This window comes from Myodes glareolus, chromosome 17 (genome assembly GCF_982192425.1).
Source record: "Myodes glareolus chromosome 17, mMyoGla1.1, whole genome shotgun sequence".
NCBI classification, from domain to species: Eukaryota; Metazoa; Chordata; class Mammalia; order Rodentia; family Cricetidae; genus Myodes; species Myodes glareolus.
In genome coordinates, this window is record NC_142042.1 from 67,550,472 (window position 1) to 67,578,469 (window position 27,998).

The window sequence follows — 27,998 nt, forward strand, 5'->3', positions numbered from 1 at the left end:
TGTGTCCCTGACCCACCTCCTCTGGCAGTTGCCCCGCCCCATCCGGTTCGATGACGGGCATTTTTTTCTCCAATCAGAGGTCCTGGTGGGAGGGGCTGCGGGGCCCTTTCATTTTGGCGGTTCAGTTTCAACATGGCTGACGTGAACCATAGTAATGAGGCTGTGGAAAAGGGGCCTGAAGGCTCATCTCCAGAATCTGTGCCAGTTGACACGACCATCTCCAGGGTGGAACTCCTTGACACTATAGTGGATACTTTTCTCCAGAAACTAGTCGCCGCCAGGAGGTAGGTTGAGACCAATGGTGGCGGGAGGGTTTGTCCTCGGGATCGTAAATCCCGCGAGATCTGGCTGGCTCAGTCACGTGGGGTATCCTAGTGTGGTTGAATCTGGCGTCTCTGCAAAAGCCTAGGACTTGGATTCTCCTTAGGCTTCACCTGCAAAGGATGAGAAGGAAATCGCCGACTTGCAGTTAGATCCAGTTCTCCACCCTCCCGCAAGGCGATCGCCACAGGGCTGCTCGAGTGCGTTTCCTGGTTACGCCCGCCTGGCGCACCGAGGCGCCCGTGTGCACAGGGCACTGCTGGCCGGAGTGGAAGGCACGGGAGGATGCGAGGACTAAACGGATGGTCATAAGGAGAAACTTTTGGCTGTCGACTTTCACTTAATGATACTTCAAATGAAATGAAATGGCTCAGTGGTTAAGAGTGCTTAACCTACCTAAGTTCAGTTCCTAGCGTTCGGATCAGGCGCCTTGTAATTAATTGCCTGTAACCCTAGCTCCAGGGGATCTGACACCAACTTCAGACTTACAGCATCAGCACAGCTGAGGCAGGGTCTCAATAAACTGTCCCAGCTTCTCTTGGACTCCGATAGCCCTCTGTCCCTGAGGTGGAAGGCCCGCTTCACACCTGCTTGCAGAGCTTTCTTCTGCATGGACCTTGTGGTCTGCCTCTTACCGCCTAACAGATACCTTTGTGCTTCCTCTGTGTTTGGGTATGATAAAGCAGTCAAGTTACTATTGATGGCTAGTCTGTAACAAGATAATCACAGGGCTTGACAACGTAATGAGCAGATGAGTTAGTGAGTGGGTGATGCGGTAAGAGGGATCTGCTCTGAGGAAGTGCTATGGAGCTGGAATTGGAAAAATGGGAAAGAAGTAGATTTTTGAAAAATAAAGTTAATCAGATCTTTATAGTAGAGATGTCCTTGCCTGTAGGTCAGAGTGAAGGCAGGCCGACATTCTCAACTAGAGCCTGGTTTTGCGTTACAATTTTTTAAAAAAGATTTATTTTTCATAGGTATGAGTGGTTTGCTTGTATGTTTGTATACACATGTGTTCCTGGGGCTCTTGGAAGCCTCAGGTCTCCTGGTACTGAAATTATTATTGATTGTAAGCCTCTGTATTGGTTCTGGGAAGCAAACCTGGGTTCTCTGTAAGAGCGACCAGTGTTCTTAATGACTGGGCTGTCTTCCCAGCCTCAACGGCAGTTTGATAAAACAATTTGTAAATATTTTATGTGCATTACACACTCACCATGTTTTCCAGCCAATGTCCCTTTCTTGTTTAGTTTTCCAAACTCTGATCTTCTCCTTAAAAACCTACTATTTGGCTATAGATCATTAAGTTATTTATAGTACAAGTAATTATTGACCAGAGACCAACAAGGTCCCAGCTCTTGTGGAGTAGACATGGGCTGAGCATGGTCGTACACACTTGTAACCCCAGCATTTGTAGACTGGAGGCAGGAGTGAAGAGTGGAAGGCTTGTGTGGTCCCAGTTGGTGTTGGGAATGACAAAAAGGTTTCCCCATGAAGCAAGATGTCTTTGACCCCACAGAGGGTGCACCTGTTGTTGAATCAGGGACATTTTTGTTATAGACCAAGGAGAGCTGGAGAGGGAAGTACAAGTTTGTGTGCAGATGTATTGTGGATGCTACTCTGAGTGTTTTCAATCTCGGCTACTATAACAATAGAAGATTCCTGGACTCACAGATACTACTGTGCCTCAGCAGCTGGATTTTAAGGAGCTGGCAGAGTTCAAAAACTTTTCAGTCTCTAAAGAAGATGATGTTTGGGGGCTGGAGAGATGGCTCAGAGGTTAAGAACACTGGTTACTCTTCTAGGGGTCCTGAGTTATGTTCTCAACAACCACATGGTGGCTCACAACCATCTATAATGAGATCTGGTGCCCTCTTCTGGCGTGCAGGTGCACATGCAGACAGAACACTGTATTCATAATAAATAAATAAATCTGAAAAAACAAAAGAACATGAAGATGATGTTTAACAATGTGTGTCAGAAAGTCCCTCAACAAAGGTCAGAAACCCAAGACTAAGCATCCTGTTATTTCACATGTCCTGTGGTTGTGTTAGCTTTCTGTCTCTGTAATAAAAGCCAGAGGTCCCTGAGAAAGAAGGTTTTGTTCTCACTCACACTTTAGGGGTTTCAGTCCACAATTGCTTTGGCTTATATCAAACTGGGAAGCAGCTCGACAAGAAAGAAGGGGCCATAGTCCCAATATCCTTTTCAGCCATCCAGTCCCAGTGAGCTAACTTCCTTCTACTGGGCTTACCCCATAGAGGTTCCACTACCTTCGAGTAGCAAAGCCTGAAGACCAGGCTTTGAATACATGGCCCTTGGGGGTCACTTGCTGTTCAAACTATGATAGTCCACCTTCCTCACAGACAGTGTAAGACTCTCAGAGGTATGGTCCGGCTCACAGTGTTTATTCTGGAGATAAACTGATGCTCAGAGCAGTGACTAGCGCACACTGATACTCAAGAAATGGTTCTGGTATAAATGAGCCCCAGTTTATCTCCTGAATGCCAGACCTCCATCTCTAGCAACTTACTACTAGAAATCTCCATTTGGTGTCCTGTACAGCAGTCCAGCTCTGTGTGGATTACCCTCTTCTTTTCTTGAGTCCTTTGCATGGTTCAGGGTTCTGCTGTCTAACCACCTTTCAGGCCTGCTTGGGAGTTCACACTGGCTATTCCTGCATTTCTAATCTTATTTCCAGCCTTGCCACCACTGTCAGTTATTGGATGCAACATCAGACTCCACACCGTCTTCTGGCCTCCAGTACACATGGTTTCATCATGTCCTCCTGCTCAATATGTGTGATTGGTTTGGGGCTGCCTCACTCCCTGCTTTGCCTACATCTTTAACCTCAGGCCTGCACCAGGAGTGCCAAGCAAATGCAAGTCCTCAGACCTGACACTTTTTCCCCTGATGTTTCTCACTTAGAACATTCTCCTTGGTTAAATAGACACTTCGGTTGGTCTCAATATAGAAAGGGCTCAATATTCTTTCAAAAAGTTACTTACTTTTTGAAAGAATAGTTTATTAATTGAACTGCTCAGGAGAGTGGGTTGGAACATGACTAGAGAATTCCGGTAGTCATTTACAAATACTGTCTCTTTTTGAGACAGTCTTGCTATATAACCCAAGCTGACTCAAACTTAGAATCCTCCTGTGGCTTCAGCCTTCTGAGTCTTGGGCTCCAGATTTATAGGATGGGTGCAGCTATTTGGGTTCCCGGCTCCCCTCCTCCCAACTCTACCAAGCTATTGAAAGTCTTCAATTTCAAGGGCAAAATACTTTTATCTATGACAGAAGTTGTCACACACTGTTGTTCTAACGGGTCTGGGTGGTTTGTGTGGGGTTCTTAGATGGCCCAGATGACCAAAAGACACCCCATATGCAGTTGCAGAAAGATAAGTCAGCATGCTGGGGTCCACCCAAAATGGCATTGACCCCCAGAGGCAGCCCCTTTTAAGCCTGCTTAGGAGAATTGCAATTGTGGTTAAGAGTACTTTGAAGTGATTGGGTATAGACCCTTACTGGTACAGGAATCGTTTTATGTTTGACTCATGACATCTGGTCTGCAACTGTGGTTGCAGTGTCGGGTCTGTTTGACTGAAAATAGCAAGAACAGCTCCTGCTTATGGCTGGGTAGGACCCTGATTGTCTATCAGACTGGACGTATCTCCTGAGGGTCTGGTTGAACCCAGACATGAGTCAACATAGGATGGTGGGATAATATGATACAGAGGTCTTAGCAAACTGGCCCTGGAAAAAACAACTGGTCCTGGTCTCTTCATTCACCCCTTGAGTTGAAACATAAGTCAAATCTTTGAACTTAATGGGCTTTGTATCATTTGTAGGCGGGGGTGTATATTGGCTGTGAAGGACCATTGGTTTAATTGCTCCACGCATTCTTTTATAATACAGAGAAGTGTATTAGCTATGCAAGGCCCAGAAATTAGAGCTAACAATAGGATTAATAGGGATCCTGCCAATGTGGTTATTAAGGTGGTAGCCCATGGGGACTGCAAGAACTAGGTTTCATACCAGTTCGAATTGTTCCTCCATTTTTTTTTTCCTATCCTGTAACCTTTTGTGCACCAGGGACAGAGGAGGAGATTCTTTTATCACCCCTGAGTGATTAGCTCAAAAGCTACATTGTTCTCCTAGGACCAGGCATAGTCCTCCCTGTTGTAAGAGGAGGTCTAATCTCCAGCGGTTCTGTAACACTGTTTCTGCTAAAGAACTAAGGGATGATCTAAATGAGAAATAGATTTTTCCAACTCAGCCAGCTCTTGATCAGTCAGGGCACCTAAAGTTCTGTGATTTTTCATGCTGTAACACAAGGACAGTAGTGACTCTTCTGGCCGCCCCAGCTGTCCCCAGAGCCACCAAAGTGGGAGTCAGGGGTGCTGTGGAGCGCCACTGTTGAGTAGGGAAAGGTGACTAGGTGGGTTGTCATTGTCTCAGCCAAATAATAAAGAACTCTGGGAAATTTGAACAAGGACGCAAAATCCTTGTTTTGTTGTGGTATCTGGGTGTGTGAACATGGGGTAAGTCCTGTGGAGCATGCCTACCAGGTGCCTTCAGGTGGTAACAGGTGGTGGGCATACTGGTAATAAAGCAGTAGAGTTGCAGAGGGCCAGATAAGCCCCCAGGATGGACATGTTAGATGGCAGGATACAAAGGCTAGTCCTGTGGACTGATCCTAATATAGCTTGGAGTGGGTTCCCCGTGGGCAGGTCGTTTGGGAAGAAGTTCCATTGTATGAAGACATGACTGCTATGCCCTTGTAGTAAGGAGGAGAGGGGTGTAGACATAACCAACATCTCTGGATCCAGTTTGACTGAAAATTATTTAGGTAATTGTATGTAGCCGATAGGAGAGCAAAAGCTTGATTAATTGGTCCTTGGGGCTGAGAGAAAGCCTTAGTATGACATTATTAAGGGGGCTGACTGTGGGAGTCCCCTCTGTGTCTTGCGTGTATTGGTTATTATCCCAAGAAGCACTAGTTTCACATCCCCAGGCAGTGCAATAGAATTGTCCTGGTCCTCCACAGTTGCAGGTGGCTGATCCAGAACAAACATAGAATTTGGTAGCCTTTAGGCAGGCCTTTAGGTGTTATCTATGACACCCATAACCTGCAGAGCAGTCATAAGACAGGGTCCATGCAGACCAGTGTTTCCATGCAGACCAGGCCATCTGGGCAAGATCACAGAGCTCTATTGAGAACATGGGGAAATAAATACCCAGGATGCATGGGATGTAAGGTTGGAGATGATATGTCCATCCCCAGTATCAAAAAGAACCCAACTGGCAAATGTTCTGTGGTTGGAAGGGGGGTTGGGGGTTAATTTTGCGAATAGAAAAGAGAGCCAGAAGCAAATCAGAGTGAGGGCAAGATCCTTTTTAGTTTTGGTTTTAAGGAGTCCGTTGGGTGTAGAAGACTTCCTATTTGTTGGCAGGGTTATCTGTTCAACTGTCAGGAACAGGCTGAAGATGAGAGTGATGAATCCATATCTTGATTCCTTTGACTTTTTCAAGATGTCATTATTTTTTTCTACAGTGTAGTACTCCATTGTGTAAAAGTTCCACATTTTCCTTATCCATTCTTCAGTTGAGGGGCATTTAGGTTGTTTCCAGGTTCTGGCTATGACAAACAAAGCTGCTATGAACATAGTTGAGCACATGTCCTTGTGGCACAATTGAACGTCCATTGGATATATACCCAAAAGTGGTATTACTGGGTCTTGAGGAAGGTTATTTTCTAATTTTCTGAGAAATTGCCACACTGACATCCAAAGGGGTTGTACCGGCTTGCATTCCCACCAGCAATGCAGAAGTGTTCCCTTTTCCCCACAACCTCTCCAGCATAAGTTGTCATCAATGTTTTTGATCTTGGCCATTCTTTCAGGGTAAGATGGAATCTCTGAGTTGTTTTGATTTGTATTTTTCTTTTCTTTTCTTTTTTTCTTTTTTCTTTTCTTTTTTTTTTTGAGAGCAAGGCAACTTTATTACACGAGTCAGTTGAAAAATCACGAGTCTCTGCCACTCACACCCTTCAGTCTCTGGAGTCTCTCTGGGGTCCCCACGCTCTCCACGTAGATTTTCGGGGCTCCCGCGGCGCTGGCGGCCGGGATCCCACGTCCGCCAGACACGCCGGACGGGGTCCTGGCCTCGGATCGCACTCCCGCGGGACTAGGGGGACACGCGGGTGGACGCGCGGAGCGAAAACACTTCGTGTTCTGTGAGAAAAATCCATGTTTTCCCCGAGTTTTCAGACTTTTTCAAACGGACTACAAAGATGGCGGACGTCCCCGGCCGGGACTCTGATTTGTATTTTTCTGATGACAAAGGATGTTGAACATTTCCTTAAGTGCCTTTCAGCCATTTTAGATTCCTCTGTTGAGACTTCTCTGTTTAGGTCTGTACCCCCATTTTTTTTTTATTGGATTATGTGTTCTTTTGGTATCCAATTTCTTGATTTTTTGTATATTTTGGAGATCAGGCCTCTGTCTGATGTGGGGTTAGTGAAGATCTTTTCCCATTCTGTGTGCTGTCATTTTGTCTTGTTGACTGTGTCCTTTGCTTTACAGAAGCTTTTCAGTTTTAGGAGGTCCCATTTATTAATTGTTTCTCTCAGTGTCTGTGCTGCTGGGGTCCTGTGCCAATGCATTCAAGTGTACTTCTCACTTTCTCTTCTATAAGGTTCAGTGTGGCTGGCTTTATGTTGAGGTCTTTGATCCATTTGGACTTGAGTTTTGTGCATGGTGATAGATATGGGTCTATTTTCATTCTTCTACATGTTGATCTCCAGTTATGCCAGCACCACTTGTTAAATATGCTTTCTTTTTTCCATTTGATATTTTTTGCTTCTTCGTCAAATATCAGGTGTTCAAAGATGTGTGGATTGGGCCGGGCGGTGGTGGCGCACGCCTTTAATCCCAGCACTTGGGAGGCAAAGGCAGGCGGATCTCTGTGAGTTTGAGGCCAGCCTGGTCTACAAGAGCTAGTTCCAGGACAGGCACCAAAAACTACAGAGAAACCCTGTCTCAAAAATCAAAAAAAAAAAAAAAAAAACCTTTGAAAAAAAAATTAAATTAAAAAAAAAAAAAGATGTGTGGATTGATATCCGGGTCTTCTGTTTGGTTCCATTGGTCCTCTTGTCTGTTCTTATGCCAAAACCAGGCTGTTTTCAGTACTGTAAACTCTGTAGTAGAGTTTGAAGCCAGGGATTGTGATGCCTCCAGAAGTTCTTTTATTGTACAGGATTATTTTGGCTATCCTGGATTTTTTGGTTTTTTATATGAATTTGAGTACCATTCTTTCGAGGTCTTTGAAGAATTTTGCTGGGATTGTGATGAATCTGTAGATTGCTTTTGGTAAGATTGCCATTTTTACTATGTTAATTCTTCCTACCCAGGATCATGGGAGATCTTTCCACTCTCTGATTGTCTTCTTCAGTTTCTTTCTTCAAAGATTTAAAGTTCTTGTCATACAAGTCTTCCACTCATTTGGTTAGAGTTACTCCAAAATATTTTATGCTATTTGTGGCTATTGTGAAGGGTGTTGATTCTCTGGTTTCTTCCCCAGCCCTTTTAGCTTCTGTGTACAGGAGGGCTACTGACTTTTTTGAGTTAATCTTGTATCCTGCTACATTGCTGAAAGTGTTTATGAGTTGTAGAAGTTCCTTGGTAGGATTTTTGGGATCACTTATGTAAATTATCATATCATCAGCAAACTGTTGATGTTTGACTTCTTTTCCAATTTGTATCCTCTTGATCTCCCCTTGGTATCTTATTGCTCTAGCTAGGACCTCAAGTACTATATTGAATAGATATGGAGAGAGAGGACAGCCTTGTCTTGTTTCTGATTTCAGTGGAATCGCTGTGAGTTTCTCTCCATTTAGTTTGATGTTGGCTGTTGGCTTGCTGTATATTGCCTTTATTATGTTTAGGTATGTTCCTTGTATCCCTGCTCTCTCCAAGACCTTTATCATGGAGTGATGTTTTATTTTGTCAAAAGCTTTTTTGGCATCTCATGAGATGATCATGTGGTTTTTATTTTTCAGCTTGTTTATATGGTGGATTACATTGACAGATTTTCATATGTTGAACCATCCTTGCATCTGTGGGATGAAGCCGACTTGATCATGGTGGATGATGGTTTTGATGTGTTCTGGGATTCAATTTGCCAGTATTTTATTGAGTCATTTTGCATCAATGTTCATGAGTGATATTGGTCTGTAATTCTCTTTCTTAGTAATGTCTTTCTGTGGTTTGGGTATAAGGGTAAATGTAGCCTCATAAAAAGAATTTGGCAATGTTCCTTCTGTTTCTATTCTGTGGAATAATTTGAGGAGTATTGATATTAGTTCTTCTTTGAAAGTCTTGTAGAATTCTGAGCTGAAACCATCTGATCCTGGGCTTTTTTTGGTTGGGAAACTTTTGATGACTGTTTCTCTTTCTTCAGTAGTTATAGATCTGTTTAATTTGCTTATCTGGTCTTGATTTAATTTTGGTAAATATTTATCCAGAAAGTTGTTCATTTCCTTTAAGTTTTCCAATTTTGTGGAGTACAGGTTTTTGAAATATGACCTGATGATCCTCTGTATTTCTTCCGTGTCTGTTGTTATGTCCCCCTTTTCATTTCTGATTTTGTTAATTTAGATATTTTCTCTCTCTGCCTTTTAGTTCATTTGGATAAAGGTTTTTCTATTTTGTTGATTTTTCTCAAAGAAGCAGTTCTTTGTTTCATTGATTCTTTGTATTGTTTTATTTGTTTCTGTTTTGCTGATTTCAACTCTCACTTTGATTATTTCCTACCTCTAGTTCTCTTAGGTGAATTTGCTTCTTTTTGTTCTAAAGTTTTCAAATGTTCTGTTAATTCACTAGTGTGGGATTTTTCCAGCTTCTTTATGTAGGCGTTTAGTGCTATGAACTTTCCTCTTAACACTGCTTTCATTGTGTCCCATAAATTTGGGTATGTTGTGTGGTCACTTTCATTGAATTTTAGGAAGTCTTTAATTTCTCCCTTTATTTCTTCCTTGACCCATTGGTGATTCAGGTGAGCATTGTTTCTTTGTTTGTTTGTTTTTTTGGGGGGGGGGTTCTTTGAGACAGGGTTTCTCTGTAGCTTTGGAGCCTGTCCTGGAACTAGCTCTTGTAGACCAGGCTGGCCTCGAACTCATAGAGATCCCCCTGCCTCTGCCTCCCGAGTGCTGGGATTAAAGGTGTGCGTCATCACCACCCAGCCTAGCATTGTTTAATTTCCATGTGTTTGTGGGTTTTCTGGAATTAGTATTGTTGTTGACTTCTAGTTTTATATCATGGTGATCTGATAAGGTACATTGGGTTATTCCAATTTTTTTGTTTCTGTTGAGGTTTGTTTTGTTACCAAGTATGTGGTCAATTTTTGAAAAGGTTCCATGAGGTACTGAGAAAAAGGTATATTCTTTCCTGTTTGGATGGAATATTCTATAGATGTCTGTTAAGTTCATTTGAGTCATAACATCTGTTCTCTTATTTCTCTGTTCATTTTTTGTCTGATTGACCTGTCTAGTGTTGAGAAGGGACTGTTGAAGTCTCCCACTATTGGTGTGTGGGGTTTAATGTATGATTTAAGCTTTAGAAGTGTTTTTTTCACATATGAGGGTGCCCTTGTATTTGGGGCATAGATGTTCAGTATTGAAAATTCCTCTTGATAGACTTTTCCTGTGACTAATATGAAATGGCCTTTGTCTCTTTTGACTGATTTTAGCTTGAAGTCTATTTTGTTAGATATTAGGATAGCTACACCCTCTTGTTTCTTAGATCCATTTGGTTGGTATATTTTTTTCCAACCCTTTACTCTGAGACAATGTCTGTCTTTGAGGTTGAGATGTATTCCTATTTTTTTTAAAGATTTGTTTATTTATTATGTATACAGTGTTCTGCCTGCATGTAGGCCTGTATGCCAGAAGAGGGCTCCAGATCTCATTATAGGTACGTGGGAGGCACAGTGTGGTTGCTGAGAATTGAACTCAGGACCTCTGGAAGAACAGCCAGTGCTCTTAACCTCTGAGCCAGCTCTGCAGCCCGAGATGTATTTCTTGTATGCAAAAGAAGGATGGATTCTGTTTTTGTATCCAATCTGTTAGCCTGTGTCTTTTATAGGTGAGTTGAGTCCATTTACATTAAGGAATATTAATGACCAGTGATTGCTATTTCCTGTTAATTTAGTTTTCATCGTTGGTGATGTTAATTTGTGCATTTTTTTCTTCTTTGGGATTTGCTGTTATGAGATCATCAATTGTTTGTGGGTTTTGTTTGTTTGGTGTAGCCATCTTCCTTGGGTTGGAGTTTTCCTTCTAGTATTTTGTGTAGGGCTGGGTTTGTGGCTAGATAGTGGTGAAATTTAGATTTGTCATGGAATATCTTGTTTGTCCTTCTATGCTGGTTGACAGTTTTGCTGGGAATAGTAGTCTGGGCTGGCATTCATGGTCTCTTAATGACTACATAACGCTTGACCATGACCTTCTGGCTTTCATCGTCTCCAATGAGAAGTCAGTGTAATTCTGATAGGTCTACCTTTATATGTTACTTGGCCTTTTTCCTTTGTAGCTCTTAATATTCGTTCTTTACTCTGTGTATTTAGTGTTTTTATTACTATGTGGCAAGAGGACTATTTTTTTTTTTTTTTGGATCCAGTATATTTGGTGTTCTGTAAGCTTCTTGTATCTTCATAGGCATATCTTTCTTTAGGTAAGGAAAGTTTTCTTATGATTTTGTTAAATAAATTTTCCGTGCCTTTAAGTTGAACTTCTTCTTCTATACCTATTATTCTAAGATTTGGCCTTTTAATGGTGTCCCATATTTCCTGGATATTTTGGGTTAAGCTTTTGTTAGATTTAATGTTTTCTTTAACTGATGAGTCTATTTCCTCTATTGTATCTTCAGTGCTTGAGATTCCTCTTCCATCTCTTGTATTCTGCTGTTCCTGCTTGTGTTTGTGGTTCCTGATCATTTTCTCATGATTTCTGTTTTTATAATTCCCTCAGTTTGTGTTTTCTTTATTGCCTCTATTTCAGTTTTCAGGTCTTGAAATAGTTTCTTTCATATGTTTGATTTCTTTTCCTTGGTTTTCTTTAAGTGATTTGCTGATATCTTCCAACTTTTTCTTGGTCTTTTCCTCAATTTCTTTAAGGGAATTTCTCATTTCATCTTTAAGAATTTCAAACATTCTCTTGAAGTTATTTTTTAGGTCATTTTCTTCTGGTTCATCCATTTTTTGGTTGTTCAGGTCTTGCTGTTGTAGGGTCTTTAGGTTTTACTGGTGTTGTGTTTCTCTTTGTGGTATAGCGTGTGATCTTACCTTTTCTACTCATCTTTTCCTCTAATAGGTGTGGTTGGGGCTGTCTGAGGTTCTATTGAATAATCTTCTAGGTGCCAGTGAATCCAAAGCTCAGATGGTTGTTCCCCATGGTACAGTCAGTGTCACAGTTCTAGTTACCCCGTTGTTTACTCCCATTCCTGGAGATAGCTCAGTGCTCCTGTGCCTTGCTTTGCTCACTTACAGTTTGCTGTCTCAGGTCTACTTGGCTTAGGTTGCTGGCTTTGCCCTGTTTTCGTAAATCCTGGTCTGGATCCCCTCCTGCAGAAGTCCCTGGCTTGGAGTTGAACCTGTTCTGGTGGAGATCTCTGACTCTGGATCTGGTTGCTAGCTCAATCCTGGTCCGCCAGTGTCCCAGGACTGGATTGGCTTCCGGGACTGGATTTGCTCCTGGCTTCTGCTCTAGTGGTTCCAGGCTCCTGCCTATTCCCTTTGATGTCACAGACCAATGCCTGGACCTACAGAGGTCCTGGCTCAGACCTACTGTCTCTGAGGACCCAGACTCAAGCCTTATACCTGGCCCCGCCGAGATGTCTGGTTCCTGCCTATTCCCTCGGAGGTCCTAGTTTTACTCACACCCAGACTGGCAGAGGGCCTGGCTCAGGCCTGGTTCCCGGGAGGTCCTAGACTCATGTCTAGACTCTCAGCGGTCTCTGACTCTGGCCTAGCAGAGCTTCTTTTAGGGCTCTAAAGGTCCCTTCTTGGGTCTCAGTCCAGAGGAAGGACTCTTCAGTTACAAGAGTGGTCTCATGTAGGTCTCATGTGGTCTCAGACATTTCAGCGAATCCCGGGATCCAAAGTTGACAGAATCCATGAGTCTAGAAATTCTCGAACCTGCCTTCAGGTCTCAGGGGTTGGAATACCCAGGATAGTATGTTTCTGGACATGTGATAGCCATCTCTTACCATCTTTTAGAATGTATCCCAGGCCTGTGACTTCTGAGATGCAGATCTGAGCCTTTTTAGCTGACTTCTTATATCCCATCTGTTCTAAGGCCAAATGTAGGGTAAAAGGGCCAGCCAAATAAGCACACCCTGTTCCTGAAACAAGAGCCAGTAAAAGAAATACCAAAGAAAGTCCAGTCCCTGAAACCAGAGCCAAAGAAACACACTCGGCCCCTGACCAAACCAACCAATCCCTGAACATGAAATCTAGCCAATCTCTGAGCTTGTCCAAACTCAGGAATTGAAATCTGACCAATTTCCACCCTGAAAATCTCGACCCTGGAAAAACTCCGCCCCTAAGAAGCCTTATGTAAGCCCTGTGCTTGTTCAGTCTGCTGCTGCCTTTTCCTCCCTGGCAGAGGCTGCTGCTCCCCTGAAACCACCCTCTCAGTAAGTCTCTTGAGTGAGGGGTGGAGCAGAGAAGTAACAGCTTTTTGCTGGGTCAAATTTAGAGAAGAGCAGAGCAGAATTACAACACTTTCGCTGGGGAAAGGAGCAAAATTGTTAGACTTTGGGAGACCCGAGCAGAACTTTTAACAACTTTGCTGGGGAGACCTCTCCCAGAAGCAGGGCTGTAGGCTGCTTACAGTGACTTTGTGGTTTTCCTTGGCTCCCAACTGCGAGAATCCTTTTCATCCCAGTTGCACTGCTTACAGGTACGTCCCTGGTTGCCTGGCAACAAGAGTCCTGATCCTAGCTGGGCGATGGTGGCACATGCCTTTAAATCCCTGAACTCGGGAGGCAGAGGCAGGCGGATCTCTCTGAGTTTGAGGCCAGCCTGGTCAGGACAGCCAGGGCTACCCTGAGAAACCCTGTCTCAAAAAGCAAACAAAAACAAAAAAAGAGTCCTGGTTCTTGGAAGCAGTCAAGAGGTCATCCACATATTGAAGGAGGCTTACCTCAGGGTGTGAGGTCCTGTAATTCCTTAAGTCTCGATGGAGGGCTTCATCAAAGGTGTTGGGGGGAGTTCTTAAATTCTTGGGGTAGGCAGGTCCAGGTGAGCTGCCCGCTGAAGCCTTGGTCTGATTCATGCCATTCAAAGCGAAGATGGCCTGGCACTGGCCTCCAGGGTTAGGCTGAAGAAGGCACACCTTTAAGGTCTAGAACTAAGTAACTTGGAGCTCTCAGGAGAGGGAGCTTCAGAGGCTGTAGCGGTTGGGAACAGTTAAGTGAATATCGACTTGTTAACTTCACTGAGGTTCTGTACTGGCCGGTAATCACTGGTCCCCAGCTTTTTGACTGGCAAGGCACTAGAATTCCGTGCTCCAGGAGTTGGTTTATATATTTGGTGATGCCCAGTTTGGCTTCTGGAGTCATGGTCCTTATCTGGACCTGTAGGGCACTTGCCTTTAAGGCAACTGGAGGCTGCTGAATTGCTTGCCCTGGGTGATTGGTCTCTGCCATATTCCAGGAATAGAATGTTGGAGTTTGAGCATTAAGGAGACATTTCTGAAAGTAAGTGTCTTCCGCTAGGTCCAGACATAAGGCAAACAGGAGATTGTCACCCCCTTCCCAGTAAAATTGATTTGGGCTTTCATGTTGGCTAGTAGGTCCTGCCACACAACAGGGGATGGGACACTCAGGAATAACCATTAAGGAATGGGATGCTTTTTTCTTCCCCAAATCTACAGTTCGCTTGCTGGTCGGTGTGAAGCTGTCATGTGGCCCTTGCACCCAAGCTTATTTGCCAGATAAAAGAGTTTTCAGTATAGGATGCTGCACCCCAGTGTCCACCCGACAGTCAGCTGGCTGCCCTCCACTTGCAGGAGGGGATCCAAGCCCTGTCCTCCTTAGTCATCTAGGCCTGCCAACTCACGGACTTTGTTCCTTCCCGCTCCTTCGTATGTCTGCAGGCCTCCCTCTTTCCTGTCTTCACTGTCTCTGCCATCTTCAGGTATGTTGTCTCCGTCGCGCCTCCTAAATCTGCCCCTTTGATCCAGGCAAGTATTGTCAAGCGTAGGTGTGGGCCTATCTTGGTCCATGCTTCAGTCCCGTTGGCCCTTTATAGTTTCTGTGCTCTGAGTCAGTTCAGAGGCTGTGTTTCAGGCCCTCTCTCTGCCTTGAAGTTTGGAGTGTACCTTCTAGCTGGCTGGGTCTTGTTCCAACTGAGTGACTTTGGACAAGCTTCTGTTTGCTAGTTCTTGCTCATCTGAGCAATGGAGGTGATGGTAATGGTTCTTACAAAGTTCTTGTAAGATTTTGGTAAGTTACTTCATACAGAATGCTTGGAACAGGGTCAGGTGCCAGTAGTCCTCTGAATGTTTCCATGATTACTGCATCTTTGTACACATGTGTACAAATGCAGTACATGATGCACTGCCTGAGTCACACTCCCTGAGTCTTGTGTTCATGGAGCCCCTCCCAGTCTACCACCCACCTCCGTAATGCTCAATATCCCAGACTTATTTCCCGAAGGCTGGTCTATACCTGTGTGTGGTGTGGTGTGTGTACGTGTGTGTATGTGTAGGTCGGAGGGTAACTTTCAGGAGTCAGGCCTCTCTTTCTGCCATGTGAATCCCAGGGATCAAACTCAGGTCATCCATCGGTCTTGGCAGCAATTACCTTTACCCATTCCTCTATTTTATTTTATTTTTTTAAAGATTTATTTATTTATTATGTATACAGTGTTCTGTCTGCATGCATGCCTGCAGGGTGTGCGCCACCATGTGGTTGCTGGGAATTGAACTCAGGACCTCTGGAAAAGCAGTCAGTGCTCTTAACCTCTGAGCCATCTCTCCAGTCCCCCCATTCCTCTATTTTATTGAAGCATAGTTGCTCACTAGCCTGGGGCTTGACCATTAGTCTAGGCTGGCAGGCCATCAGTCCCCAAGAATCTACCCATTTCTACCTCCTGATCTCTGGGATTTTTCATGGGTGCTGGATACCACGCTCTGGTCCTCTTGTGTGCATGGCAAGTGCTGTACTGACTGAGCCTCTCCCCACAGCTGGATCTGTGTCAGCAAGGCTGGCCCGCTGTGGTGGTGCTGTTGGAGCTCTGTAAGCTGTTTGTATTTGAGACTGGATCTTGTGTAGTTCAGGCTGACCTTGAACTTCTGATCTTCCACCTATCAGATGCTGGGATTATTACAGTCTACAAGGTGTGCCACCATGCCTGGTTTTATTCAGTTCTGAAGGTTGAATTCATGGCTTGGTACACTCTAGGCAACTGCTCTACATCCCCATCTGGAAAATCCCTTCTAAAGGATGAGAGGGTAGCTGTAACTGCAAGTGGTTTTGGACAGACTTTTGTAACCTAGCTTCATCTGTTTTCAGATTCCTGCTTCTTTTGCGCCAGTCGCTACTGCCATCTGGTGAACAAACTGTGGAACTGTTGAATTGGGAAGCCTGCTGTGCAAACCTGTTGTTTTTGTGCCTTTTTTTTTGTTTTTGTTTTTTTGAGACATCTCACTTGGCCCATGCTGACCTAGAACTCACTCTGGCTCCTTCTGCATCCTGATAGAAGGCTGCAAGTGTGTACCACCGCACAGCTTCTGACCCTCTTGGCTCCCTTGGCACTGTGTACACTTGCCCAAGAATGTTATGTATTTCTTGTCTGGGCCTCTTTTTACATTTCACTGTGTGTACAAAACATATTTGGGCATCTACATAGAGAATTTTAGAACAGCGAAGGTTGTATAAAGAGACCTTGTCTCAAAACAGAAAACCAGGTTGACAAATGACTAGCTTTCTCCAGTCTCTACCATGAGTGTACGCTAGCAAGTCCAGGTTTCTGCCCTCCCCCCTTTTTTTTCTATTACGTGGTTATCACCCAGGATAGCTTGGAACTCAGACTGACCTTGAATTGTAAACAATCCTTCTGCCTCTGCTTCTGCTGGGATTACAAGCATCAGCCACAACACTGAGCTCAGGAGCCCTGGCTTTTTACATGGGTGCTGGATATCAAACATATTCTTTTGTGTGCATGGCAGACATGTTGCTGGCTGAGCCATCTCCCCAGCCTCTGCAGTTAAATTTTGTAAAGTAGACCTGGCTCCTTCACAGTGAGTCAGTTGTTTCCATTTTCTGTCCTGGACATTGAGCCCAGGACCTCATGCTCCACCACTGAGTTACATCCCAGTCCCTATGGGTGTCCAGTGCCGGAAGTGAAATGTTGCTTCAGTGAATTCACATAATGCATGCAGATTGAGAGAAAATGCTGGGTTCAAGTAGACTACTCTATTCACCTCAGGAGTTTCCATGTATTTGTGTTGTGTATTTGAGCTAGAGTCTCACTGTATAGCCCTGACATACACACTTCAGCCAGCCTTTTACTCACTCACTCATTCCTTATTTATTTGTGTGCATTGGTGTTTGCCTGCATGCATGTATGTGTATGAGAGTTACAGATAGTTGTGAGCTGTCATGTTGGTGCTGGGAACTGGGAATTGAACCCAGGTCCTCTGGAAGAACAGCCAGTGCTCTTAACCACTGAGCCATATCTCTAGCCCCTACTTTTTTTTTTTAAAGATTTACTTTTTTATGTATACAGTGTTCTGCCTGTATGTATGCCTACAGGCCTGAAGAGGGCACCAGACAGCACCAGATCTCATTACGGATGGTTGTGAGCTGCCAAGTGGTTGCTGGGAATTGAACTCAGGACCTCTGGAAGAGCAGTCAGTGCTTTTAACCGCTGATCCATCTCTCCAGCCCCTACTTGTTTTTTTTTTTCTTTCAAATTCTGATTTATTTATTTATTTGTTATGTGTATAGTATTGTGCCTGCACATATGCCTGCACACCAGAAGAGGGTACTGGATCTCATTATAGATGGTTGTGATCCACCATGTGGTTGCTGAGAATTGAACCCAGGACCTCTAGAAGAACAGCCAGTGCTCTTAACTTCTGAGCTATATCTCTAGCCCTTGGCCATTGTTTTGATTTTTTTTAAAAACAGCATATTAGGGCTGGTGAGATGGCTCAGTGGTTAAGAGTGCTGACTGCTCTTCCAGAGGACAGGGGTTCAATTCCCAGCACCCGCATGACAGCTTGCAGCTGTCTGTAACTCCAGTTCCAGAGAATCTGACATCATTATACCAATGTACATGAAATAAGGTTAAATAAAGTTTTTTTTTAAAAAATAAAAACAGCATATTACTGTATACTGTAGGCTGACTTCAAACTCACTATATAACTGAAGCTCTTTTTTGTTTGTCTGTTTGTTTGTTTTTTTGTTTTGTTTTTTTTTGTCTTTATCTTTTCTTCCTTAGGTTTTTCGAGACAGGGTTTCTCTGTATAGTCCTTGCTGTCTTAACTTGCTCTGTAGATCAGGCTGGCCTCAAATACAATAAATCAGCCTGCCTCTGCCTCCTAAGGGCTGGGATCAAAGGCGTACACCACCACACTCAACATCAAAATTCTCTCTCTCTGTTTTTTGTTTTGTTTCATTGTTTGTTTGTTTTTCAAGGCCATATTTCTTTGCTTAGCCTTGGCTGTTCTAGAACTAGCTCTGTAGATCAGGCTGACCTCAAACTGAGAAATCCTCCTGCCTTTGCCTTTTGAGTGCTAGGATTAAAGGTGTGAAGGTGTATGCTACCACCTGGCTTCCCCTTTTGAGTGCTGGGACCCAAGTATGTATTAAAGATGCTTCTCTTAAATTAGAGCAAGGTTTCAGGGGCTGGAGATTAAGCCTGAGGGAAGAACACTTGCTTAGCATTCACTAACTCCCAGCACTGCCAAAAGCAAAAGGAAGGAGAGGTTTTGATTGTGTTGCTGAGACTGCCCTCAGACTCCTGGGCTCAGTGGATCCTTCTGCCTCAGCCATGCAGAGCTACCTTTATCTAGAAATTTTAAAAGAAAAAAAAAAAGAAGTGATGACACTGGATTTCAGAACTATTATATATTAAGGGCCTCTGTTTAACAGCTTTGGAAGCCTAGGCCTCGGGCCTCACCTCCAGCTTTCTGGTAACGCTAGGAAGCTCAACTTAGTTTTAAAACTTAGTTTATGGGTTTCTTTGTTGGTGTTTTGAGACCGGAGACTTTGAAGTTTTGTATCCCTGGCTGGCCTTGAACTCATGATCCTCCTACTTCTGCCTATTATGTGATGAGGTTATAGGTATGCACCACCATATCAAACTAGTAATTGGGTTATCATACAGCCGAGGCCTTTGCTTCCTGAGTTCTAGGGTTGCAGACTTGTGCCATCAGGCTTTCTTTGTGTAGTGCAGGAGACCGGACACGGGGCTTTGTGTGCTAGGCAAGCACCTTACCAACAGCCCTAGAAATGAGGTTTTTAATTTTCTTACTATTTTGCTTTGTTTTGTTTTAAGACAGGGTCTCTCTATACAGTCCTGGACTGTCCTGGAACTCATTAAGATCAGGCTGGCTTCAAGTTTGCAGAGATCCCAGTGTTTCTGCCTTCTGATTGCTGGGATCAAAAGTGTGCACTACAGGGGGCTGGAGAGATGGCTCAGTGGTTAAGAGCGCTGACTGCTCTTCCAGAGGTCATGAGTTCAATTCCCAGCAACCACATGATGGCTCACAACCATCTGTAATGAGATCTGGTGCCCTCTTCTGGTGTGTGGGAGGCAGAATGTTGTATACATAATAAATAAATCCTTTAAAAAAAAGTGTGTACTACCAGTAACTTTTTTATATGTATATACAATCATGCCTTATTTTATGCCCCCCCCCAAGGGTGACCTTTATCCCAGATTGGCCTAAAACTCTTTATGTAGCCAAGAATAAGCTTGAACTCCTGATCCTCTAGCTTCTAGTTCCTGGTGGCTAGGATTATATGCTGGTCCCACCACAGTTGGTGTACACCCAGGACTGTGTGCATGCCAGGCAATTACTCTCCCAACTGAAGTGGCAGTCATGTTGGGCCAACTCTTCAGGACGAACCAGAGAATCACTAGAGCCCAGAAGTTTGAGACCAGAGCGGGCTACATAGTCTGGTTTCTAGCACTGATGTGGCATTTCACAGCCATTTGTAAAATAACTCCAGTTCCAGGGGATTCATTGCCTCTTCTGATCTCTTTATGCAACAGGCACATACGTGGTGCATAAGACATATGTGCAAGCAAAACACCCATACATATAAAACAAAAATAATACACTCTCAAAGAAGGGGGAAAAAGGACAGTGGTATAAAACACTCTACATCACACATGCACATGCATGTGCACATATGCACACACATACATGCTCACTCAAAGAGTACTCAGTATATTTCCATGGCTTCTTGGCTTAGGTGGATAACTCTTGCCTTCCTTCCCTATTGTACTCTGTTCATTGAGTTTTCTGTCCTGCCCGGTTCCTGCAGTTGTTAAGTCCCAAAGAAATCTCACAAAGGTCTACATTAACTATAAACTGATTGGCCCGTTAGCTCAGGCTTCTTATTAACTCTTATAACTTATATTAGCCCATTATTCTTGTCTATGTTAGCCACATGGCTCGGTACCTTTTTCAGTGAGGTAGTCACATCTTGCTTCTTCTGTGGTGGGGTCACAACTGCCAAAAGAGCTTCCTTCTTCCCAGAATTCTCCTGTTCTCATTGACTTGCCTCTACTTCCTGTCTGGTTGTCCCGCCTGTACTTCCTGCCTGGCTACTGACCAATCAGTGTTTATTTAAAATACAATTGGCAGAATACAATTGTCCCACACCAGTACTCCCCCAGTGCAGGGCTTTGAAGCCAAGGCCTCAAGCATGTTAAGCACACTATACTACTTAGCTATATCCACAGTCTTCCCTTTGTTTTTCTATCTCTCTCTCTCTCTCAGACCATTTTCCTTCAAGATGTCTTTATTCTCTGGGTATTTACTGTAAATTGTAGCCCACTAGGCAATGGATATAACCCTCCTACAGCTGTCAATAGGGGAGGAGAAATGGTGGCAAACACAGATGTTCACTTGAACCTGGCAATGAGCAATATGACTCCCACCATCTAAGGGTAAGCATTTTGTCTTAGTATACCTGGGTGACTGTGCTCAGATATCAAAAGGACAATTCAAAGGACAGATGCTGGGAACCCTTCCAACCCACAGCCCACAGCAGAATTCCAGGCATCTTGTTTTGCTCCTAGTCTCACTAGCCACTCTGTCTGTGGCTATGAAGCGGAGTGTGGAGGGACACATGATGCTGCCCGAGTGGGCTGGAATTGACATGGGATAATTGTGGCTTACACATCAGAGATCCTGTTCCTTTCCACTGCCCACTCAGGCATCCGGGTCAAATTGGGCACATCTCTCCTCAGCTCCAGTAGTGGACAGAACCCAGGGAGGGGTGAAGCAGACTGCCCACAAGGGTCACTTGAGAACTCTTCTGAGATTTCTGGTATTGAGAATCCTAAAATGTGAAGGACCCCGGAAACATGCACATTTCCTAAGGGACGGTTTTCTGCAGGACCCAAGTAGCCGAACTAGGCAGGAAGGTAGTCAGACCAGCCCTGACAGCACAGGAAGATACTGGAATGGGGGATGGTGCGTGTTTGTGTGTGCGCTGCCACAGGTTGATGTTGGGTGATTTCATCAGCCAGTGCCAGTGTGGGAATGGCTTAAATGCCTTGTGGATTTCTTGAAAATTACACTCAGGGAAGGAAAGTGATGTTTTAGGAAACGCCCAAGGCCATCTGGTGGCCAAACATAAAGTTATACTGTCTTATAAACACTGTAATACCCTGTGGAAAGGGGTGCTGGAACCTGGATGCTCCACAACAGTGTTAGTGGTAAGGCAGTATGGAGTCTACACAAACCAGGCAACCCCAGCTGCCTGGCTGCAGACCTGCTCCACTCCTTGCTGACTCTCCCACTGCGGGCCTCAGGTCTGCTTGGGTGGCAGAGCCCTTCTACTCGAGCTTCCCATGGCTCGTCTGTCTGTGTTTCCTTTCTCCTCATAATAGAGCAGGTTCTTGGCCTTGACCAAGTGAGCACAGGAGGCCAACCACTCTGCACTGGAAAAGCATGTTGGCTCTTGAGGACGTACTGCCTGGGTTCAAGTCCTGCCTGCACAGATCGTTGGCTGAGTGGTCTCGACAACCTTGGTTTCCCCTTTGGTTGAGTAGGGCAGCAGCATCTATGCTGCCCAAATCGCTCTAAGGATGAAATGCCTCTACACCTCACACACAGCCCTCCCTGCTGCAGGAACCTGAGACCATTAGCCAGCTAGGGTTATAGGCTACCATTGCCCACACCAGATCCCATGTCTTTCATTCTTTCTGCTGTCTGCTTCCCACCATCATGGTTATGAACTCTGCTACTCTCTGGAACCATGAGTCCCAATTTAAATACTTTCTTTTATAAGACTTCTGTTAGTCGTGGTGTCTTCACAGAAATAGAACACTGAGACACCAAACCACCACAATGACCTGCTTTTATTTTTACTGTGTTTTTTATTTCAGCAGGATCTCATGTAACTTAGACTGGTTGTGGTTTTACTGTGTAGCTGAAGTTGACCTTCTGAACTCCACCTCCCAAGTGCTGGGATTACAAGTGTGTTCCTGGTTTTATGCTGTACTGGGAGATGGCTTCATGCATGTTAGGCAAGCACTCTATCAACTGAACTGCATGTTATAAATGCTGCTTGAGTCCTAGTTTGGAGTAGAAGCAGCGTACCTGTTACTTGAGGACAGATCTGCACCCGTAGCTATTACCGAGGTCTCAATGACAAAACTGAAGTCTTTTAATAAACATAGAGGTGACTGGCTGGAGGCTGATTACCCCAAGTTTTCTTGTCTCCTTCCTGACAGCTACGAGAGATTCACCAGCTGTTACAAGCCCTTCCAGCAGTTGGACCCCAAGGTGATGCAGTGGGTCTATGACAAGTTTGTGACTCAGTTACAGACGTCCATCCGGGTGAGTGGCACAGTGGCCAGAAGGACCTTTTTGCTTAGTTTTCACCCTGTTTGCTGTCCCTGTCTGCTCAGCTTGTCCCGTAATATGACTGTGTGTTTATAAGTAGTCTGCCAGGGGAAGAGAGCAGGGAGACCATGCGGAACCTGGAGACCACCAGGAGCGCTGCAGTAAACATGGGCATCTTTTATTTGGTCTAATTTGGTCTGATTGGAATTATTTGCATCAGCAGAGAGACTCGTCTTAAGAAATATACCTAACAAGAACCTTCTCAAAAAAGAAAAAAAAATTATAATATTTCTAGAAAGCCGGGCTGGAGAGGTGGCTCAGAGGTTAAGAGCACTGACTGTTCTTCCAGAGGTCCTGAGTTCAATTTCCAGCAACCACATGGTGACTCACAGCCATCTATAATGAGATCTGGTGCCCTCTTCTGGCATGCAAGCATACATGGAAGGAATGTTGTATACATAATAAATAAATAAATCTTTTAAAAAAATATTTCTAGAAAGCCATCCAATCTGTGCTGTTGCTCCAGGATGGTCTTTTAAACAACAGGTACCTGTGGTAGAGACAGGAGAGTGGCTGTCTCTAGAGTTCGCTCTGTGTAGCCCTGGAATTTTCTTGTGTTAATTCTAAAGGCCATACATTGTAGAGAAATTGGACTATTCAGGGGAATGATAAACATTAGCCAGGATCTTCCTAAGAGCTGTTAGCAGCTCAGCATGTTTCCGCTGAGAGCATGTATGACGTCACCACAGCTCTGTCCTCCCTTCTGCTCAGGAGGAAATCTCAGAGATAAAAGAGGAAGGGAACCTAGAAGCTGTCCTGAACTCCTTGGATAAGATTGTTGAAGAAGGCAAAGCCAATGGAGAGCCGGCCTGGTAAGAAGGGGGTAGAAGGTACTTCAGCAGGGTGCCTCAGTGTCCGGAAAAAGACAATTCTCGCCCATACCTGACTTCCTAGACTCCTGGCCTCTGAAACAGAACCGTTTGAGGCCTTTCTGGGACCCCTGGAATCTTATAGGAGTAAGTAGAATTGGCTCAGGGAGGACGCCAGGTAGTGAGATTTGTCTCCATAGACATTTTAGGTGGGCAGGCGCGTGGCATTGATTAATTTGTTAATGCAACACTTAGGAAGCATGTTCAGTGTGATTGCAGAGACCAGAGATTCAGGAATGAGCAAGTCGCCCTCTGCAGCTGGCATTGCGTTGGACAGCATGGCTGTCTGTCTGCCGTGTGCTGGAGACAGAAGTGCTGACTGGGGTGAGGAGTGGCCTGGGCTCCAGGAACCTTCCACTTCCTGCCCTTACAGCTCTCGGCTACAGTTGGCATATACCTTTGTTATTATTCTATAGTATTGGGACTGAATGTAGGGCCGTGGGAAAGCTTCAGTGATAAAGAATATGCTGCTATTCAAAAGGACCAGGGTTTGGGTGCTCATAAGCATCCTTAATGCCAGTTCTAGGAGATCCAGTGTCCTCATCTGGCTCCACCAGCACTCATGTGGTACACATGCATATATGCAGGCAAAACACCATACGTGTAAAATTATTTTACAGTTCCTTCAGCTGGCCTTGAGCTTCCCAGTTGAGGTTGGCTATGATCTTGCCGCTGTTGTTCAGACTGATCTGTCTTCTGTAGGTGATGTTTGCCTGCGCTTATCTCTGCATTGCTCTCATGGCCTGGCTGTCAGAAGAGGGCAGCAGATCTGGAGCCCCCGTGTAGGTGCTGAAGCTCCAGGTCCTCTGAGCACTCTTGACCTCTGACCCTTTTCTCCAGCCAGAGCCTGTAAAGTGTTTGTTGATTTCTTTGTTTTGAGACATGACCTATATAGCCCTGGCTAGCCTAGAATTTATTGTGTAGACTTTAAATAATAAAGATCTGCCTGGGATCAAAGTGTGCACCACCTTGACTGGCCTGCAGGCCATGAACCTTGGCCCTCCTGCCTTAGCCTCTGAGGTACTCTAGATTACTATGGACCACCAGGTGCAGCCTGGATATCTTTTTTTGTACTTGTTCTTTTAAAAAATTAATGATTCTGCCAGGCGGTAGTGGTGCACGCCTTTAATCCCAGCACTCAGAAGGCAAAGACAGGCAGATTTCTGTGAGTTTGAGGCCGCCTGGTCTACAAGAACTAGTTCCAGGACAGGAACCAAGCTACAGAGAAACCCTGTCTTGAAAAACAAAACAAAAACCAAAAAAACAAAATAAAAATTAATGATTCTGGCATGGCTCAGGATGGACAAGCAAGTGGGGAAGGGAGGCTGGGGATCAGCCTCTGACCTGGCCTGGGACTAGAGTGTCTGTGGCCCTTCTTCCTGTGATGGGCTATCAGAGGGGCGGCCCACCGTCCAACTTGGTGGCTTCTGGTTCTCTCAGCCCAGAGAGCCCCCAGGAAGCCAGCACAACTGCTCCAGGCACAGTGTTCTCTCTGCTGGGAACACCTCTCACATTTTAAAATTACATTTATGTATTCTTTGGGGGTGTATGCGCAGGCCATGTGTAGGGTCAGAAGACCGCTTTTAGGAGAGCCTACAGTAGTGTTTGCTCTTTGAGTGACCCTGCTCCCTAAAACATCTCCTTACTCATCTGTATATGGTCGCTCTCACAGGGCCTCTGAGAGGCTGGGCCGTCTTTGAGAAGCTACCCAGGGTGAGAAAGGTCACCCTGCCTTCATCCCAATCTCCCTAACTCATACTCTGTTGGGGTAATGTACCAGCCAGGACACATGGTCATAAGGACAGAGGCAAGGTCTGGGGAGCCACTGTGAGTTCTAGGGTGCTGGAGATGGGTGAGTGTGTGGAGGAGCAAGCTGTACGTGAGTGAGGAGGCCTAGAGGTGTGCCTGTAGACGGGGAAGCCTAGAGGTGTGCCTGTAGACGGGGAGGTTGAGGGGCGAAAGCCAGAGTTTCCATCAGGAGTAGGTTTGGGAGGTAAAAGGGATCCCAGAAGAATCTTAGCCTAGCCGAGGACTTGAAGTTACAGGCTGGGTTTAAAAATAGAAACCTGCCTCCCTGTCCCCTGGGAACCATGTACCCTTCTCCCGCAGGCGACCCAGTGGAATCCCAGAGAAAGACCTGTGCAGTGTTATGGCACCCTACTTCCTGCAGCAACGGGATGCCCTGTGCCGCCGAGTGCAGAAGCAGAAGGCCAAGAACCAGGACCTGGCTGAAGCTGTCCTGGCCGGGCGCAGGCAGCTGGAGGGACTACAGCAGCAGATCCAGGCCCTCCAGCAGACGTGGCAGGCAAGTGCTTGGCTCTGCCTATTTCCTCTTGTCTCAGGGCCCCTGGCTTGGTGGCTTCTTCTCTCCCAGCCTAAGGGATCCCATGGGAGCAGTACAGTCATGCAGCATCCTTGCTGGGACATGCGAGGCTGACCCCTCAGTTCTTGTGCTGAGGTCCAGTCCCAGCTGCTGCTGAGTGAATGTAAGCAGAGAGGGCAAGAGCCTGGGCCTCTCTGTCCATGTGGAGTCCACCCTCCGAGGCCAGGGGCGCAGCTACTGCTGCTGTAGGCACGGCCAGTGTCCTTAAAGAGCGTGTGCCAGAAGGACCCCAGAGGCTAACGACATGGGTGTGAGTTCTAGCACTCACATGGTGGCTCACACCTCCACTTCCAAGGATCTGTCATCCTCTTCTGGACTCTGTGCACAATGAAAAAATAAATTTAAAAAGACTCCAGAGCCTCTGGTGCTTGGGAACATGTACCAGCAAGTGTGCATCCCTGGGAGAAAAGCCAGCTTCTGAAATTGGTCCCAAAGGACTTTTGAGCTCATGGAGCTGGGTGTGTGGCAGGTGTGACTGGAGTAGTGAGATCGCGTCTTGGTGGCTCCAGGTACGGTTTTAAGGAGGGCCCGAGTGGTCCTCTCCATCTGCCACATAGATGCCCACTGTGCCTAATACAGCGCACAGCCACTTTCTAAGGCAGATTGTCCAGCTGCCGAAGCTCATGGCTCCCAGGTTTCTTCTGGTTCTCTTTTGCAGCCTGCCCTAGTCTCAGACAGGTAGCAGCAGGTGGAAGGCTATTATAGGAGGGCCGCTTCTTCGTCCCAGCCACCCAGTTAGCTTAGCTCCAAAATAACCACATAGAAACTGTATTAATTAAATCACTGCTTGGCCCATTAGCTCTAGTTTCTTATTGGTTAATTCTTACATATTAAGTTAATCCATTTCTATTAATCTGTGTATCACCATGAGTTTGTGGCCTTTCAGCGAAGTCTACCTCTGGCATCTCTCCGACTCCGCCCTTCTTTCTCCCAGCATTCAGTTCTGTCTTCCCTGCCTACCTAAGTTCTGACCTATCGACGGGCCCAAAGCAGTTTCTTTATTAACCAATGAAAGCAACAGAAAGACAGAAGAACCCCCTACACCAGAAGGCCTGTCCCCATCCCCTCCAGTATCCCAGTGCTTGGTCCTTAGGTACTTTGAGCCACCATGGTGGATCCTCAGCCTCTCCATCCCCAGGAGACTCCCTAGTGCTCCCATCTCCCTGGATAACAAGTTGTCCAAATCATGGTTCCTGAACCTGTCAGCTCTTCTTCAGCGCCAACCCAGCTCCCATCCTGGGCTTGTCTAAAGTGCGGCAGCTGGGTCAGATGTTGAGTGCCGATCCTGTGCGGGAGCTTCAAAGCCTCTTTCACTGCCTCACTGCTCAGTGACTGCGCATTATCCAGCAGGCCCTGGGTTCAACTTTTATCACTAGAGTGAAGGCGAAGGAACTGGAGCTACTTGGGAGTCCTTTTTTTTTTAATTTTACTTATTTATTATGTATACAGTGTTCTATCTGTGTGTACGCCTGCGGGCCAGAAGAGGACACCAGACTTCATTACAGATGGTTGTGAGCCACCATGTGATTGCTGGGAATTGAACTCAGGACCCCTGGAAGAGCAATCAGTGCTCTTAACCTCTGAGCCATCTCTCCAGCCCCGAGAGTCCTTGTTGAATATGGATTCTGCTCTTGAGAGGTCCTGCAGAGGTGGCTAGGGCATCCAGATGGCCATAAATACTTACTGACTGGTAGGGACTTCCCACTTGTCTGAGTCCTGGTACATCTTGCCAAAACCAGTGACATGAGCCACAGACCCATCCACATTTTTCTAGGGGACCTGGGCTGGAAAGGGGCCTGGCACATGGGGTCTATTTTTCTCATACCCCACACATCTGTTCTTTTCTTTGGTTTCAGGCTCTTCACAGAGAGCAGAGGGAACTGCTGTCAGTGCTGAGGGCACCTGAGTGAGGAGCCACTGGGCCCCAGAGCAGAGGGCAGTCATGGTCCTATGGAGTCCGTTCCCTACCCTACTGCTTAGCTTCTAGTGGGGTCACCCACACACTACCTTCAGATTCCTGCCGCCATCTTCTGCCTGGAAGACTGGCACTCCCTCACTGGGCATCAGGCACCAGGCTTTGTCTCCTGGAGTCGTAGCTAGCCTTGGCCCCATGCCCTCCTTCTGGTTCTCCAGCCCTCCCTGGACTGGACTAGGGCTAGTGTTTTCAGTCTGAACTGATTGCTGCCTTGCTGAACAGCCTAAGGGCCCTTGCCATGTTCTCCCCACATCTGTAAATAAACTTCCTCTGTCACACTGTAATCTGTGAGGATGT

General features: G+C 45.5%; 1 protein-coding gene across 2 annotated transcripts; it reads left to right on the forward strand.

Moving 5' to 3' along the window:
- The first annotated feature begins 85 nt into the window (after positions 1-85).
- On the forward strand, positions 86-27,985 carry Pmf1 (polyamine modulated factor 1). Of its 2 annotated transcripts, none has more exons than XM_048454638.3 (5): positions 86-284; positions 22,303-22,408; positions 23,186-23,286; positions 25,514-25,648; positions 27,583-27,985. In XM_048454638.3, exons 1-5 carry the CDS (start codon positions 133-135, stop codon positions 27,620-27,622), a joined length of 534 nt encoding a protein of 177 aa, XP_048310595.2. In that variant the 5' UTR covers positions 86-132; the 3' UTR covers positions 27,623-27,985. The 2 variants fall into 2 exon arrangements, with proteins under 2 accessions (XP_048310595.2, XP_048310585.2); XM_048454628.3 differs by having other exon boundaries at positions 89-284; positions 25,453-25,648.
- Positions 27,986-27,998: the final 13 nt, after the last annotated feature.